Consider the following 16909-nt stretch of genomic DNA (forward strand, 5'->3'; position numbering starts at 1 on the left):
CCATTTTTCTTAACGAACAATTTTTTTTTTCAATTGGTTATAAAAACACGTAAACTCAGAAGATGTGGACTGTGACTGCACTATATATCTAGTCGGGAGTGGCGCTGACTGAAAACAGATGATTTGGAGCGATTCGCGCGCCATCTGTTGATCATTCTAAGGACTTATTGAACTACCCTCGTATCATAAAACGTTATTTAAAAACCTGTGTAACTAAGTTCATTCAATTTAAGCTATTTTTAAGTACTTTATATTAATTTATTGAAAATATTTCTCATCAGTGCCTGTGTGGTCCGGAGTAAACATTGCGGGAGTACAATTTCGGGATATTTTGCCAAATATTGGATTAGAAACTGATGAGGAAAACTGGCACGACCTGTTTAAAGATGTCGTAAAAGCGTAAGTTCTCTCTTACACTTTCTAATCAATCTTTTATAACTAGAGAATATAATGAATTAAAATGTTTTTTGTATAAATCATTATTAATAATAAAAACAAGTGGAGCAACAGTCAGGTGTTTAAAGGGATACACAAATACGGCTATTGGTCTGGCAGTTGCTGATATTACCAACGCAATTATTCGTAACACGCAGGAGGTAAAACCCGTGTCCACCCTGATACAGGTAATTTCCAATAAAAATTATATTTTCTTTAACGCAAGAAGTCCAACTAAATTCACAGATTTCGAACATTTTTTTGTCTGATATTTAGTTGAATTTTCAAATGCAATCCTTTCAATTTTGAAACTAAAGTATTAAATTAATAAAGTATTCAAAAAATCATTTCAAAATAACGAATCAAATGTGGAACAATTTTACCTAAGCTTCAATTTCTTTTCAAAAATATTTAAAATTAAATAATTTCAATATCAAGTTTTAAACTTTTAATGTAAAATATTAAAGTAGCCAAGTTTTCATTAATTAATAATAGAAGCTAAAGATAGAGAAAAATTAATTAAGTAATACCAAAGTGAAATAAATCAAATTTAAACAAATTCTGTGTATAGGCCTTCAAACTTTATTAACTTCAAAGTGCACTATTCTACATTTAAAGTAATCAAAACACGAGAAATTCAATGAGAAGCATTAATAATTATTTACCTAATAACACTTTCAGTTAAAAATTGTACAAGATTGAGCTATTAAACTTGTCTTATTTACAAATATTCAATATAGCATTCCTCAATTCGAAACGATTTCAGATTAACTATTTCACTATTCAGACTTATAATTGTAAACTGATTCAATTCAAAATGATTAACTTTCACACGCCAGGAGATTCAATATGAAATTATTAGATTTGTATTTTTCTGAAATAGTAATAATAATATAAACAAGTTTTTGTTTTAATGTACATGCGATCGGAAGAAGCATTTAATTGCATTCCACTTACTTGGTAATTCAACAACGTTAGTTCCATTCCATACATTGAATCACTGAAGGCATTCAATGGCATTCAACTACATTCAATCAATGGCATCACAAAGAAGCTACTTAAATGTTACAATTTTATTGTGGATTCAAAATGATTTAAATAAAAACAGTCGAATACCAAGAAGCGCATTTGGACAAAACGGAATTTCTTTGGATGTACAGGCATTAAAGTGTACCATTTTTCCAATGCCATATAATCTGCTTCAGTGCTCTCCTGACTGAGAAGTCACAAAATTACCTGTCACAAAATAAATTCACTGTAACTTTCCAGATTTTTACGAGCCCAGTAGTCACCCATAAAAATACTGAATCAATCTAGACTAATTATCTTGAGCTTCTACTATGCGTTGTGAAAATTGTATTTAACCCATTAACACTCGGGCTTAGAACTTATTTTTCGCAAAATAACCCATTTCTAGGGGCACTACGACGTTCGCAACGAGCAGTTTCTCTCACTCCCTTGTACAATAGGCGAAAATGGTATAACGCATGTGGTTCGGTTACGAATGACTGCCGATGAGAGAAAATTATATCAGGCATCGGCCAACATTGTTTACAATGTCCAAAAAGATATTAAACTTTGATAAATGACAGTTTCATTGATTTTTAATTCAGCCAAGTTGTATTTTAAAGATGTCCCACTGTCCATGGTCAAAATAAAATTGTGTTACAACATTTAAGCAGAACTATTATTCAATATTTTTAATATTGATATTGATTTCGTTCCTTCATGGGAGAATTAAAGGTAAGTTCATTTTAGAAAAACGAAAGCTTACGTCGTTAGCGAAAAGACCTTTTACATTTTTTCTTCATCTAACATGAGTTACGTATGCAATCAATCCTATCCTAAATTGATTATGCGGGCATCGAAGGTTATTTCAAAGTCAGACCTCGAGAACTAATGCATCAATGACTACCTACAAGGAATCTAAAGTATTGTTAAAATACTTCATTAACGAGAATCGCATGAATTCAATTATTAATCACATTAGAAATAAAAGTACTAACATTTATTTCCAACGAACCTTATACAGTGAAACCTTGAATAAGAAAAAAATATACTCGTACAAGGTAAGTAGTATAATAAATTTTCGCGCTCTACTTCTTATAACCACAACTACATCTGCGACCTCGGACCCTTTCAAACTTACGTCCCTTGGATCTAACCAATGGTTTAGTTTGCGAGTGTGGAACACCCGGTGCTGGTCCAAAGTGTCTCACTGCTTCACGAGCCTTGTGACATCCTTGCATCAACACAGTTTTTTCCTCAGTTGGTGCACGCAGAGCCAACTGATCGAAGGTAATAATTTCTCCACCAGTTTTAAGAATCCTACCTCGCGCTTTGTCAGTTATACGAAGTGCACACACCTAAAAAAAAAAAAATTAAAAGCTGCAATCCTTCAATCACGAATACTTGTAATCATTTAAATCTTAAATTACCGAGAGGTATGCAGTGATTTGTTCGAATTTTCCATGAAAATTTGCACACGCTTGCAACATTGTTTTTTTGCAATAGGATAACATCTAACTATTACAAATCAGCTTGACTTTCTTAAATTATTGCCATTTTTGAGATCAAAATTACTCAATCAAGGTGGCCACAAGATTGAATATTTCAATTTCCCTGACTTTTCCCTGACATTTAGACGAATTTACCTGACAGGAAATTATTACCAAAAACAAATAAGGTTTCAATAATGTGCTAAGAAAAATAGTGAAACAAGCCAGAAAAATGTGCTTTACATGGTTGTATGGATAAATTAAGGTCAGACAACTCAGTGGCGCCACTAACTAAAAATAAAATCTCATATAATGACTATTCGTTTTTGAGAAAACAGGGCGACGCTAGCTTGCCGTCAACTCAGCGGCACCCTCTAAAAAATCATGAAATTACAAAAAATGACTAGGTTAGATTTTTTACTATTTTCTGCTTTACAATGTGCTATGAATCGCTTTTGTAAAATCAACCCTTATTTAAAAAGAGTTGTCCCTGTAATGAAAAAAGTATTAAAAAATGACTAGGCTATTTTGTTTTTCTATTTATCTGCTCTCCAACGTGGTATGAAACACTTTTTAAAAATAAATTCTTATTTTTAAAAGCAACCCTCTGTGCTGCAAAAACGTATTTAAAAAAAAAGAAACTATCTAGATGGAAAATACTTTTAAAATATTAACAAATTATTTTCAAAGCATAACTGAGGAGCAAAATTATTCTTCACCCTTAATCGCTACAAAAACAACCCCCGTATTTCTATCCGAATACAAACCTGCAGACTGATGCCAAAAATTGCATACATTAACTGTTAGGATTTTTGTGCTCTTTCTTTATTTTCCAATGACATGACTCGCTTTTGTAAAATTAACCCTTAAATAAAAAAGCAACACCGTTCCGTTCATGAAAACACGTATTGAAAATAGAAGTTATCTACATAGATGGAACTTACTTATAAAATAGTAAAATGTTACTTTCAAACATAATTATTTCTCACCCGTAATCTTTACAAAAATAACCCTCATTATGTATAAGCTAAAATCTCAACATCTTTTACAAGATTATTTTCCAGTCTATGTGTGTATATTCGAAAAATATAATTTACCTTTTTCGATGCATCTTTTAATATCTTTAAACAACTTCCAGCACAACAAATTTTAAACGAGAAGAATCCATTTTCATATAACGAACAATCTAAATTTTCAGAATGATTGAAAATTCTTTGAGAGAAGACTTTTTCTAAAATAATTTTAAAACCCTAAAAAGCAGTCGTGTGTCTAGGGATGCTTGGCATCTACATTTTCGTCCTGTACATAATTTTCACATAATATCAAGCCGCCAATTTATTATCTCCTTCAGATACAGGGTCGTGGTCTTTCTGCTAATAAATATTCAAGATTCGAACTTGTGAGAATGCGATTTTATTAAGTTAGTTCGGTTTCTTGATTTTTCCAGCGGGTTAACATGGTAAGGAATTATGTTACAACTGCCCCAGGAAACCACCCCTAACGTAAAATAAGACTTAGTTTGATGAGCAGGTCTTCAAAAATCTTTTCGACTCTGCTACTATCAAAACTTCTCAAATTTCGAACATATCCAGATATATCAGTCACCTGGGTTTTCGACAGACCCAATGCTCTGAGGTATGAAATTCTAGCATCCCCAAAAAATACCCTTGTCGCAAAATTGGTCTGAATTTGATTGGTAGTAGAATATGTACATTTTTGGACACCTAAATTAGTGAAACCCATATAAATTCGACCTTATCCAGGTAAGAAATCAAGGTTTAGTATCCCCATGAAACTACCCTTATCGCAAAATTCGTCTGAATTTGATTAGTGGTACACTATGTACATTTCTGAACAACTGCATTAGGGAAACCCATACAAGTTCAACGTTATCCAGGTAGATCGTTCACTTGATTTTTTTATCGACTCAATGCTGTAAGTTATCAAGTTTTATTAATCCCAAAAAACTGCCCTTATCGTGAAGTTATCTTAATTTTATTGATATTATATGACAATTTTGTACAGAACGGGATGCATTTTTTTCGAATGTGATTTGGGTAAATGGTTCTCATAGATAAAAGATCAAAGATAAAACACAGATAAAAGCCAAAATGTATTTTAAAACATACATGTAGATACCCAGCATCTCTGTTCACAACAGTTGTTTTTAGGATTTTAAATAGATTTCAACTTATCTTTAAAAATAGTTTTGATAACTATGTGAAAAAATTAACACAACTAGACTGAAAAATAACTTTGATGAGAAATAATTATGATTAAAAATACCATGTTGCTATCTTATAAGTAAATTCCATCTATGTAGATATCGACTTTGTTCAATACGTGTTTTCATTACAGAGTGTTTCTTTTTTATAGAAGAGTTAATTTTACAAAAGCGATTTATATGACATTGGAAAATAAAGGAAGAAGACAAAAATGAGGAGCACAAAAATCCCAGCATTTAATTTATACCGTGTTAATATTTTATAAGTGTTTTCCATTTAGATAGTTTCCTTTTTTTAAATACGTTGTTGCAGCACAGGGGGTTGCTTTTTAAAATAAGGGTTGATTTTACAAAAGTGTTAATATCACATTGGAAAGCAAAAAAATAGAACAAAAACCTAGCCTAGTCATATTTTAAATACTTTTTTTCATTACAGGGGGTAATTTTTTTAAATAAGGTTTGATTTTACAAAAGAGACTCGTAGCCCATTGTAAAGCCGCTGAGCTTTCTGACCTGATTAATGAACTGAAGGATACGTATCCAAACTGTAAATAAAGAAATAACTACAAATAAAAAACTAAGAATCGAATTACGAGGTGTGTTCAAAAAGTAAGGTGACTTTTCAACTTTCGCGGGCTACGTACATTCAAGTTTTAAATTTTTTGTTTTGTTGTGTTGGTACACTCGTCACGATCATATGTTCACAGTTTTTACTATATAGCTCGTGTTGTTTTTCTGACAGAGGCGTAAAAGGTTAGAAGGGTTTGGTGTGCTCGGCGATTTTCTTCTTTCGAAAAAATGGAGCAAAGATTTTGCATTAAATTTTGTGTGAAAAGTGGAATCCAGTGCTCTAAAACTCTTGAAATGTTGACAGTTGCATACGGTGAGTCTACTCTGAGTAAAAAAAATGTGTATAAGTGGTACAAGCTGTTCAAAGAAGGCCGAGAGGATGTCGAAGACGAACCTCGCCCTGGACGTCCCAGCACGTCAACAACAGATGAAAACGTTCAAGCAGTGGAAGAAATGGTGTTGAAAAATCGTCGAATTACCATCAGAGAAGTTGCTGAAGATGTTGGCTTATCGGTTGGCTCATGCCGTGCTATCTTTTCGGACGTTTTGGGCATGAGACGTGTGTCAGCGAAATTTGTTCCAAAACTGCTTAATTTTGATCAAAAGATCCATCGCTTGTGAAAGATTTTCTGACCAAAAACAGCACCATAGTCATACCTCAGCCTCCATATTCACCGGATTTGGCCCCCAGTGACTCTTTTTTCCCAAAACTGAAGAGATCCATGAAAGGACATCGATTTTCAACGATTGAGGAGATAAAAACTGCATCGCTGAAAGAACTCAAGGCTATACCACAAAATGGTTATCAGAAGTGCTTCGATGTTTGGAAAAAGCGTTGGCACAAGTGTATTATATCTGAGGGGGATTACTTTGAAGGGGACAATGTAAATATTGAGGAATAAATGAATATTTTTTGAGAAAACCATAAAGTCACCTTATTTTTTGAACACACCTCGTATATTTTTAAAGAATGTACATTGAAAAAATATTATTATTGATATTAGGAAGTGTTTCAAAAATATTATAAAAACATATAAATTTCTATTTTCCCTAACAGCTGCTTCATTTCCCTGACATTTCCCTGACATCTGGCCACCCTGTCAATTTTGAGGAGAAAAATTCAGTTAAAAATCAAATCAAACCTTCGAAATTGGATTTATTCAAATAAGTCAAATTTCCAAGATTTTGTGTTACTTTTGGATCCATTATTCGCAAAACGAGGAGTAATTTTTACTCTAAAAATTGTAATAAGGTTTTGCGTAGTTCGAATTTTTGCCTTCTTTGAAAAATTCAACGTTTCAAGCGTGTTTCAATTTGAATTCAAAATTCGAATAAACGACTGCCCATCTCTAAATTTACTCCCAACGTTTCAATTTGAAATATTTCATTTAAACGTCTCGAATTTTAAAGTTTTTAAATTAAAACACTCAATTTTACGAACACTTCATTTAAAACTATTAATTCAATAGCTTCATTCTGAAAATAAAGTAAATAAAATAAATAAGCAAAGGTAACAATTATAAAGAAGTGAAAAAAACTCTTTAAAATACAGAAAAGGAGACTCACTGGTAGACTTCAGGACAATCTTGTTAAACTTCGCATTCGTTTTTCACGCCAAGTAGCGGTAAAGCTGAAAAATTAATACAAAACGTCGATTAACAAATTACCATGTTGAATTTATTTATTACTTGATTTAGAAATACGTCCTTAAAAGTTATATGTACTATTGTATTTCTTTCAGCTATTAAAATCGGCTTCTATCAGTTTAGTAAAACCCGGAATAGGAAAGACGCTTTATTTGTCGAACTTTCAAATTTGGACCCGTCTCTTAAATTAGTACAAAGCGCAGTTCGATAATAAGTTTCTAATGAAACATTAAATCAGGGTAAATATAATATACCAATACTTCAAGAAAAAGTTTTTAGAAACGAAACAGCGTATCCCCATAAATTGTGATTTTTATACATGGAAATTTGCTTAACTGTTTTATTCTTCAATTTCGAAAAAAAGAAATGTAGTGATTTTGAACTGTTGTTTAACTCTATTGAATTGCAAAAAGAGCACTTTCAAAAAGATAACAACGTGCGAGAAAGCCCTGGTCAAAGATCGACGAGCACCAAAAAGCTTCAATATGTGACACACAAAAAGTTGCGTAACTGTTTAATTGTTTAAATTAAGAGAACAGCAAGAAAGTACTTTTTAGCTATTACTTAGCTCTATTAAATCGCAAAAAGGGCGCTTTTAAAAAGATAACCATGTACGAGAAAGTCCTAGCCGAAGATTGGCGCGCACCAGAAAGCTTCAATTTTGACACATAGTTTCGTAACTGCTTAATTATTTAATTTAAAAGAAAAACAAAAAAGTACTTTTCAGCTATTGGCTAACTATAGTGAATTGCAAAAAGAGCACTATACAAAAAATAACCATGAGCAAGAAAGCCCTGGTCAAAAATGGGCGCACACCAGAAAGTTTCAATTTTGACACATAAAAAGTAACTTTTGCGGCAACTATTTCTCTCCAAGAATTCATCATTTTTGACGGGCAAACTTCAAAAAACCAGAATAGAAACGTGCTCTGAAAATCAATGACGCCACGATGACACCACACTATGAAGCATATCACTTACATCAGCAAGCACCGTGGCACTTACGCCCGTATTCACTTACTTTTCGTCCTAGACCTACTTTCGGGTTAAACTGGACCAAAATCTTCTACAGGGACATCTCAGGGTAGCCGTTTTAATCGAAGAAAATAATTCCCTATCATTACCGGGTACGCAAACATTTTTCATGGTCAATGAAATTGAAAAAATCGAACTCTAAAGCTAAAACTTTACCATTTGAAGTAAGAAAAAAAACCTGAGCTTCAAATGAAAGCAGTCAAAGTAGAACTCTTGAATTTTTAACTTTTAAAATTGACGTTTAAAAAAGTCAGACATTAAATGATTCAGATTTGGTTCCAAAAATACAAATCCACGTTATAATTTGAAATGATCTAAACTGAAGAATCAAGCAATCAATGGATTTAAAATTCTTCAAAATTATATCATTTGAAGCAATTTTAAGCTATAAAAATAAAAAATTCAACGATTACATTTTTTAAAATAAAATGAACATTTCTTATGTTAAAAACTCAATTATTTTAATTTTAAACAGTTTAAAAATCTTTAAAATTCTTAAAAATTTGTTTTTAAAATCTTGAAACATCTACACATTGTTCTACATTTTTCAAATTGTTAATAATTTTTTAACTTTCTTCAGAAATTCTGAACATTTTTTAAAATGATTAGAATTATTCTTAAACGTTTTTCTCATTTTTTGTTAATCCTACATGATTAAAAAATTCATTAAAATCTTCCATATACATTTTTGATAATTTTGTCAATGTTTTTTAATATTCACATAAAATTAACTTTTCAAAATAAGAAATCATTTTCAATTTTCCTAGGAAGTGTTTTTTATTCTTCCGAAGCCTTTTAACATCTTTAAAAGCTTCGAAATTTTTTGTACCGAATCTGCCAAAATCTATATTTTGTTTTAAATTAGGCCGTAGGCAATTTCTACCGAAATTTTGGTGCGAATAACCGGATTTTGATGGTACAGGTATACTTCGTTTAAATTATTTTAAATTATTTCAAATTTCAAATACTATTTTAAACTTCTAAGGGCCGATTTCACCAACTATGATTAAATCGTTAATCATTGATTAACATTATTTAATCAATACTTTGCGTTCCACCATTCTTTTAATCGTGATTAGGGGAAGATAATCGCGGGTTAATTTAACCGCCCAATAATGGCTGGTTATGGAGTTTAATCAGTGATTAAAGTAACATAACCCCGAAACTGAAATGCAAGTGCAGTGAGTGCAGTATACAGGAAGGAAATATGGCTCTGTTTTACAATGATATTTTATCCTCATCTGATGATGAAATGCTTAACCACGTTCAGAGAAGGCCACGAATATTCAGACACAATTGCCACTTCTCTTCTATTACACTTGCCACTGAAGCCACTCGTAACCTCAAACTTTGGGAATCTTATCATATGTTAATATGATGCCGAGTGTTCATGAAGAATTTCGTTCTAACCAATCAGAGTCGCTGTTACAACAAGAAAGACCTAGAAACTAGACCTTATTACGAACAAAGTATGTTTAGCTAACCAGAGGTTGAAAATGCTTGGTAGAACGTATCGCTCGTTAACTCTGATTTAATCATTAATTACGAAATACTCATGATTAGTTAATCATGGATTTAATCAGAGTTGGTGAAATTGGCCCTAAGTATCTCTTCAACTTACCCGGATTTTTTCCAAGAATAGGTTTTCAATTGTTATTTATACTTCAAATTTAAACTTAAAATTAATATTTTTTAAATAGGAAAATTAAAATTTTAACTTTTAAAGTTTAATTTTTTTGCTTACTTTTTAATATTTGATTATTGATTTTAAATGAACAGTCAGATATTTCTAAATATTAAGTAATTATTATTTTTCTGAATTAAAAAATTTGAAATTAAATTGTTTAAAAATGAAATATTTTTAGCTTAAATAATATTTGAAATATGATAAAAGCTTTTAATTATGAATATAATATTTTGCAATTGTTTTTAAACTGAAAATAGTTTTAAAATTCTTTAAATTAAATTGAACGCTTAAAAATTAAAATCTAAACTAGAACATTTTTAAAGTGGAAGATTTTCGAAATCTCTTGTTATATTTATTTTAAAGTAATGTATTCAGATTCAGTGAACGACAGCTGTATACCACATATAGAACATTATTTTATATAACTATGGATGTTTTTATAAGCAAAGAGGAAGTTTTCGTCGAATAGAAATACCTTCAATATTATGTTAAGGTTATGTTCAGTTGTTCATTTGACAACTTTGCCAAATTCATTCTGGGGTGTCGATGATTGATTTTTGAGGTTCAAAAATCCAGATTTAATTAAATAGATACTGAACATTCAAGACTCATAAAAAGCGATTTCTTAGGAACGAAGAAAACAAACAGCAATCATAAGAACATAGATATCAATAATAATAGTACGTATAATTCACTGAAAACTTCCTTCTGTTGGGCGACGTTCATTAATAGATACGTATGTCGTTCAATAGTTTTGAAGGTACGATGAGAACATTACAAATATCTAATAGAGTTTGAGTATAATATTTATCTAATTATCTTGCTAAGCATAATGAACTAACCTCTGAAAGAACTGAAAGATAAGAAATACCTTTTCTTCTTACTTGTACAGGGCTTTCAAATTAATATCACTAATTTTTAGTGCCAACAAGTCCTTCTGTAGGTGGCAACTAAAAGTATTGTTTAATTAATATAAATTCACTCATTTTGTACTGAATAAAAATAGAAATACATCTTACAAGGACAATAGAATATTTAAGCATGTACAAATATCTATTTTAAATCCCCATAATTGTAATAAAAGCATTTTTTATTGTAGTTTCGTTAATTAAAAATGGCCATTCTTTCAAATAAGAATATTTTTATCCGAAGAAAATTGCCAATTGCGCAAGAGTACTGGAAGGGACAAAATTACTAAAATACTTATCACGTATTGTCGCCATGTCCCCTTATTGCCTCGGATTGTAATTTAGCAAACAAAAATATAGAAATATCCGAGTATTCTCAAGCGAAACAGCCTGGTCCACTTGAGTCTATGAGCAGAGTCGATTTGAATGATTTAGTCTCTGTGATAGTCTGAGACATTTGGGTCCTTTTAAGAATGGTGTGAAGGTAATAATAATGTTCCTTTTGTATTCGTCACGTACCGAGCGGGCAGAGTTATTTAAAGTAGTTGGCTGTCACTAACCCGACTCTCCCTTTTTAAAATTTCTCTTCAAATTATTAACACTTTTTTTTTTAATTGATGAATTTTCTACTTATACTTATTTACAATTATAACTTATATGCTAATATACTCATCTCATTCCATTTACGAGAAACATTGTATTAACTTCAATTTTAAGTATTAAAAAAAAAGTTAGTTATTATGATCGAATTCTTATTTCAATTTCAGCCTCTCTGCTTGTTATTTATTATCGTCATTTTATTTCAATTTCGGAAAGGACATTTTAAAGCATTTAAAACATTTAAAAAAGCTACCTGAACCTTTAACTATACCTACCTCAATGTCCATGCGAAGAATTTCTTAAGAGCTTCTTAGAGCCTTGAGAATCTTTAGAATGTATTCAGAGATTTCTATCGGTAGGGTTCTTCACAAAATCTTTAAAATAAATTCAAATGTATAAATAGAATATTACTAAAAATAATTGCATCAATCTTGATCCTTCTGTTACTAAAAAGTCAATATTAATCCATTTATCATTTTACTAAACTAAACTTATAAATAACAATATACACCATAAATGGACACCTAACCTAACAAAGAGGTTATGTTACCCGTCAGAAAGATAAAATATCTACAACAATCCAATTTGATTAGGATATAAAAGAATTCATCTAAATATGGCCCAAGGCACTAAGTATATGAGAGATATGTAATAAAAATTGAATACCTTGACAAGAAGTCGTAAATAAATATCTTGGGACCTCGGTTCAGTTCGTTGGACCTTTCGGTCATGTTTGTGGTTGAAGTCAATACCCTGAAATATAAGAAAATATAGAAAAATGTAACTAAACTATAAGCCATCCACAATGCACACAATAATACTCCATTTAGGTATGACTGATTATTCTGGATTTAAAACATTTGTTGAAATCTGCAAATTCTTACCATTTTATTGAATTCCAAAGAGACACGAACTAACCAGCTGATTTTGACGCATGCGTATGCGCGCATCATTTACGTGGCAAAGACACGCATGCTGTACTATTCCCGCTTGTTTCAAATGGCCCCGTATCTGCCGTATCTGAAGAAATGAATTTTACTGTAACCGTAACTGTAAGGAGTCACAAGTAACGTTACTCTAACTAGCTACTTTTAAAAAAGTAACTAACCCTGTACTGAACTAGAAAACTGCCTTTTCAGATTGAGGAAAAAATTACTCATAAAATCTTTATTCACAAAATTAGCAGTTATTTCTTGTTTAAACAAGTCGATTAAATGAATTATATGAATAATTAATTAATTTAGTAAAGAAAGTATTTAATCATAGATTATTTCCTTAAATATATAAATAATACAATATCCGAGACTTTCTTCATCTGAAAAAAGTTTTTCTAGTAAATAAGTTTGTCGTGTAAAAAAATAATTTCTTCGTTTTTAGTTGAATTTTTTTGAGAAATCGAATCAAAGTTATAGGTTTTGTCCTCGTTTATCTACGTATACAAAAAAGTTAAAATTACATACTTGTTCGATATGTTTTGTAAAATTCATTTACAAAATGGCCTTTGTGAATATTTGTATACAATATAAATTTAAATTAATCAAAAGATATTATATTCAGATTGTATCATTCATTTTTGCTAAATTAAAAGAGTTGCAAATACTGGAATATTTAGAACTCTTGTTTATCAGACAATTCCAAATTTGAATTTCGATTATATGAAACGTAGAAATTTTTTTTAATTTAATTTTCAGACATGATTAATTAGGTTATACACGCAGCAAATTCGTCTTTGGATTTTTATTTTCCAACATTAAAAATACAAGAACTTAAAAAATCCATTATTAAACAAAAGTTTTTCAATTTTTGAAACAATAATAAATAATTTCCAATTGACTGCGCTAGAAATTTAAGAATAATACATGGGACAATACAAATTATAAAAGTACGAAAATAATATATTATGACCTAAATTATTTATAATATAAAATAATGTATTATAAAATATCAAAAGCTAAACTAGAAAGTAATATTTAATTTAAAAAGGTTAAAACTTCACAATTTGAATTTGAAAACTAAATTGAATTTTCAAAAGTCCAATCTTATGCGATTCTGACACTTCTAATTGTTATTACATACAAAATTATAATTTAATATTAATATTGGCTAAACAAATTTGCCTAAGCAAAAATTCACCGTCCTTTTCACCGTTCAATAGGGAAAACACTTCATATAAACCTTTTAAATTGAATTATTTTAAAGGCCATTTAAAATAAAGTAATTTTAAATAGGAAACATAAAAAATGAAAAAAAAAATTCGCTTCAAAAGGTTAGAGATTAAACGAATCCGAACTTCATATACTGCTGGAAAAATGTTATTTTCCAAGAATTGCGATATTCAATATTGTTAAACTCAAACCCTTAGAAGTTTAATTATTTTATGAAAATTTAAACTGTTTAAAAAATTCACAATTTTCAAATTATTGCTTAAAGTTAAAAATTTAACAATAACAATTTCAATTGCAAAATTAAAGCTTATGAAAGGGACAAATGGAAAATTAAGCGTTCAACATGTAAACTCAGAAATAATATTATAGTAACCAATCAATACAGAGAAAAAAGTCTATTGAATGCACAATATTTTAATCGAAGACTTTAATAATTCCAATTTACGCGAATTGCAGTCTATCGGTTTGGGTCGTTTATAATGGGTATTATAAATTTAATCATTTCAATCGGTCACCAAATAGCCACCACCGTTTCAGGCACATTAGTTAGTTAAATGCTATCAAAATATGCATAATATATAGCCTATCTTCAAAATAAAAAATAGCATGAAAAATACAAATGAACTTTGTTTTTATTAAATTTCAATCAGAGCACATTATTATATTATAAAGAAAACAATTTGTAACACATTGATTTTACATATATGATATTGAAATTTTTCATAAATGCTCAGCGAAACATTTCATGAAAAATTTCATGTACTTTTGGTGAACATTGTACACCAACATTTTCATACCAACACTATTAGTTGCATATTGCATAATATGCAAGTGCTACACCTAAATTTAAGAATATTTTAAAGAATTCAAAAAAATACATACAAACTATTAAAAATAACTGAAAGGATTCAAAAAGGCAATGGAATCTAAGTTGATTTGAACAAACAAATTTCAAAGAATTCAAGTAAATTGAAAAGGAATCAAAAAGTCACTGTCTAATATTACGGAATTTTCCCTGAAAGGGATCAGGTATACGGAAAATTCCGTAATACTTGACAATATTTAAAAAAAGTGTAATTGAATTCTAATGGAATTTATGTGAATTTAGAAGAAGTAAGATTTTTCTGAATTTAAGAATGAATTTTGAAACGCATATAATGAGGTCTTAGACCAAATTGTTTTTACTATTACCAGACTAAATAGTATAGCTACCCTAAAGTAAGATTATCAATAAATCTTGATTCTTGAATGATACAAACATTTTATTAATATTTTTAAGTAATCAAACCGAAATTTATTACCTAGATTTCACATTTTATTCGAGCAGCTGCTGTTTATTACAGCAGCGTAAAACGTTGCTTATGTCTGCAATAAGTTATGAATCCTTTCTCTGCCGACTTGACGATACGCAAAAAATGACTATATATAGGTATTTATAGTGCCTTTATTGTAACGTTTGAAAATCTATCGTTGTAATTGTTTCTAATACGAGTATATTTGCAAGCATTGGACGAGAGGATGTTCTCACAATACAATATCAAATCGAAGGGAATGGTATTTGTATCCGGGCGAAAGGTGTCCGGTAATTTACTAATGGTACCCAGGAAGGACGTCGTAATTCTGCCGGAGGCTAGGCCACGACAAGGTGAAACAAAGCTTCTAAAATCGGTTACCAGGAGTCTCTTCGCAAAATCGAAAGTCTAGCGACCAAACTCTCAATATTCTCATACGATTAAGTATGCGTTCCGCAAAAAGAAGTCAGTGCCGTATAAAAATTAGTGACTTTATACTATAAAATTAAAAGGTCGTTCGAATTTCTAGAGTACCTTTTTTATATTTCACGTACGTAAGCAGAAAATAATGTCTGCTGACGTTTTCCATTTTTAAAATATTGAAATACTAATGAGAATGCGAGAAGTTGTTGAAACATTCAGTTAAAAATTAATTATATTTACAATTCAACAAATAAAAATAATACTAAAGCTTAAAACACCATAAAATTGGTTTGAATTTAATTCAGTTACATTTTCCTCGATTTTTGAAAAAGTTGTTCTCATTATCTGAATCTCGGGTTTCGAGTATTGCATAATCAGACTCTTTTTTGATAACTAATTAAGCTCTATTCATTTTAATTATTGCAGAGCTAAAAAAATTTCTCTTAGAACGGTTGATTGCTTTCGAAATTCTGTATACATGCGCCCAGAGTGAAGCCTATTTTTCTATTTTAAAGTAGATATTGCAAAAATATTGAAAATTTCCACGTTTCTTAAATGTCCAATAATTTCCAAAAATTTTTTATGTTCTTGGGCTCATTTGAAGCTATTTTTCACCGTTGCACATCAGTTTATGAGCAGAGAGCGGACCAACGTAGTCTGAATCTCTGTTTATGAGTATACATCTTACAAATTCTCTTATCACATTTTAAGAATTTGAAAATGTTACAAAAAGTTAGAAAAATTTGAAAACATCTTTTCTGTTGGTAGGCACATCAGAATAAAAATTAAATAAATATATATTTTAAAGAACTTTCATAGGAACTTCATGTTGCAATATGCTAAGAAAATGTTATAAGACTTCTACTCATAAGCTGTTATTATACGGTGAAAAATAGCTTTAAAATGAGCCTAATAATATTGAAAAATGTTGATTCTTTTGGAAGTTATTAAAAATCGAAGAAAAAATTGAAATTTTTACTATTTTTGCAATATCTACTTTAAAAAAAGACAAATTGGCTTTACGCTGGAGTCACTTTATACATCCGAATTTCGAGAGCAAATAACCCTTTAAAGAATATTTGTTTAGCTCTGGCATGATTAAAATGTAGAGAACTGAATCACTCACCAAAAAAACAGGTGTGCTACCTTACTAAATCTGAATTAGTTACAATTTAACTAATTCAATCAGTACACTCAATTTTCACTGAAAAATTAGTTACTTTCAAAGTTTTGACTAATAAATTAGTCAACGAACCACTGTTAGTGCCTTACCAATTGAATTAGTTAAAAAACCACTAATTTTTATTAGTCATTTCCGAGAACTTCCAATTCATTAGTGAATTTCTAAACATTAACCACTGTCAATTCGTTGACGCAGAAAAAGAGAATATTATTTTGTTACTCAAACAGACTTTCAAGAACAGGAG

At 30.2% G+C, this 16909-nt stretch overlaps 1 protein-coding gene and 1 pseudogene across 2 annotated transcripts in view; one reads left to right on the forward strand and one right to left on the reverse strand.

Moving 5' to 3' along the window:
• LOC117176212 (L-lactate dehydrogenase-like) overlaps positions 1–2095 on the forward strand; it is a 111633-nt gene extending 109538 nt beyond the window's left edge. The window contains exons 6-8 of one of the 2 annotated variants that reach the window (XM_033366344.1): positions 282–399; positions 500–623; positions 1368–1486. In XM_033366344.1, the coding sequence (XP_033222235.1) occupies positions 282–399; positions 500–623; positions 1368–1439 (314 nt within the window). In that variant the 3' untranslated portion in view covers positions 1440–1486. Of the gene's footprint in view, positions 1–281; positions 400–499; positions 624–1367; positions 1487–1852 lie in introns of those variants that run through there. The other variant, XM_033366343.1, reaches the window with a different exon arrangement.
• Positions 998–12530, reverse strand: LOC117176645 (annotated as a pseudogene).
• Positions 12531–16909: the final 4379 nt, after the last annotated feature.

Source organism: Belonocnema kinseyi, chromosome 7, assembly GCF_010883055.1.
Source record: "Belonocnema kinseyi isolate 2016_QV_RU_SX_M_011 chromosome 7, B_treatae_v1, whole genome shotgun sequence".
NCBI lineage: Eukaryota > Metazoa > Arthropoda > Insecta > Hymenoptera > Cynipidae > Belonocnema > Belonocnema kinseyi.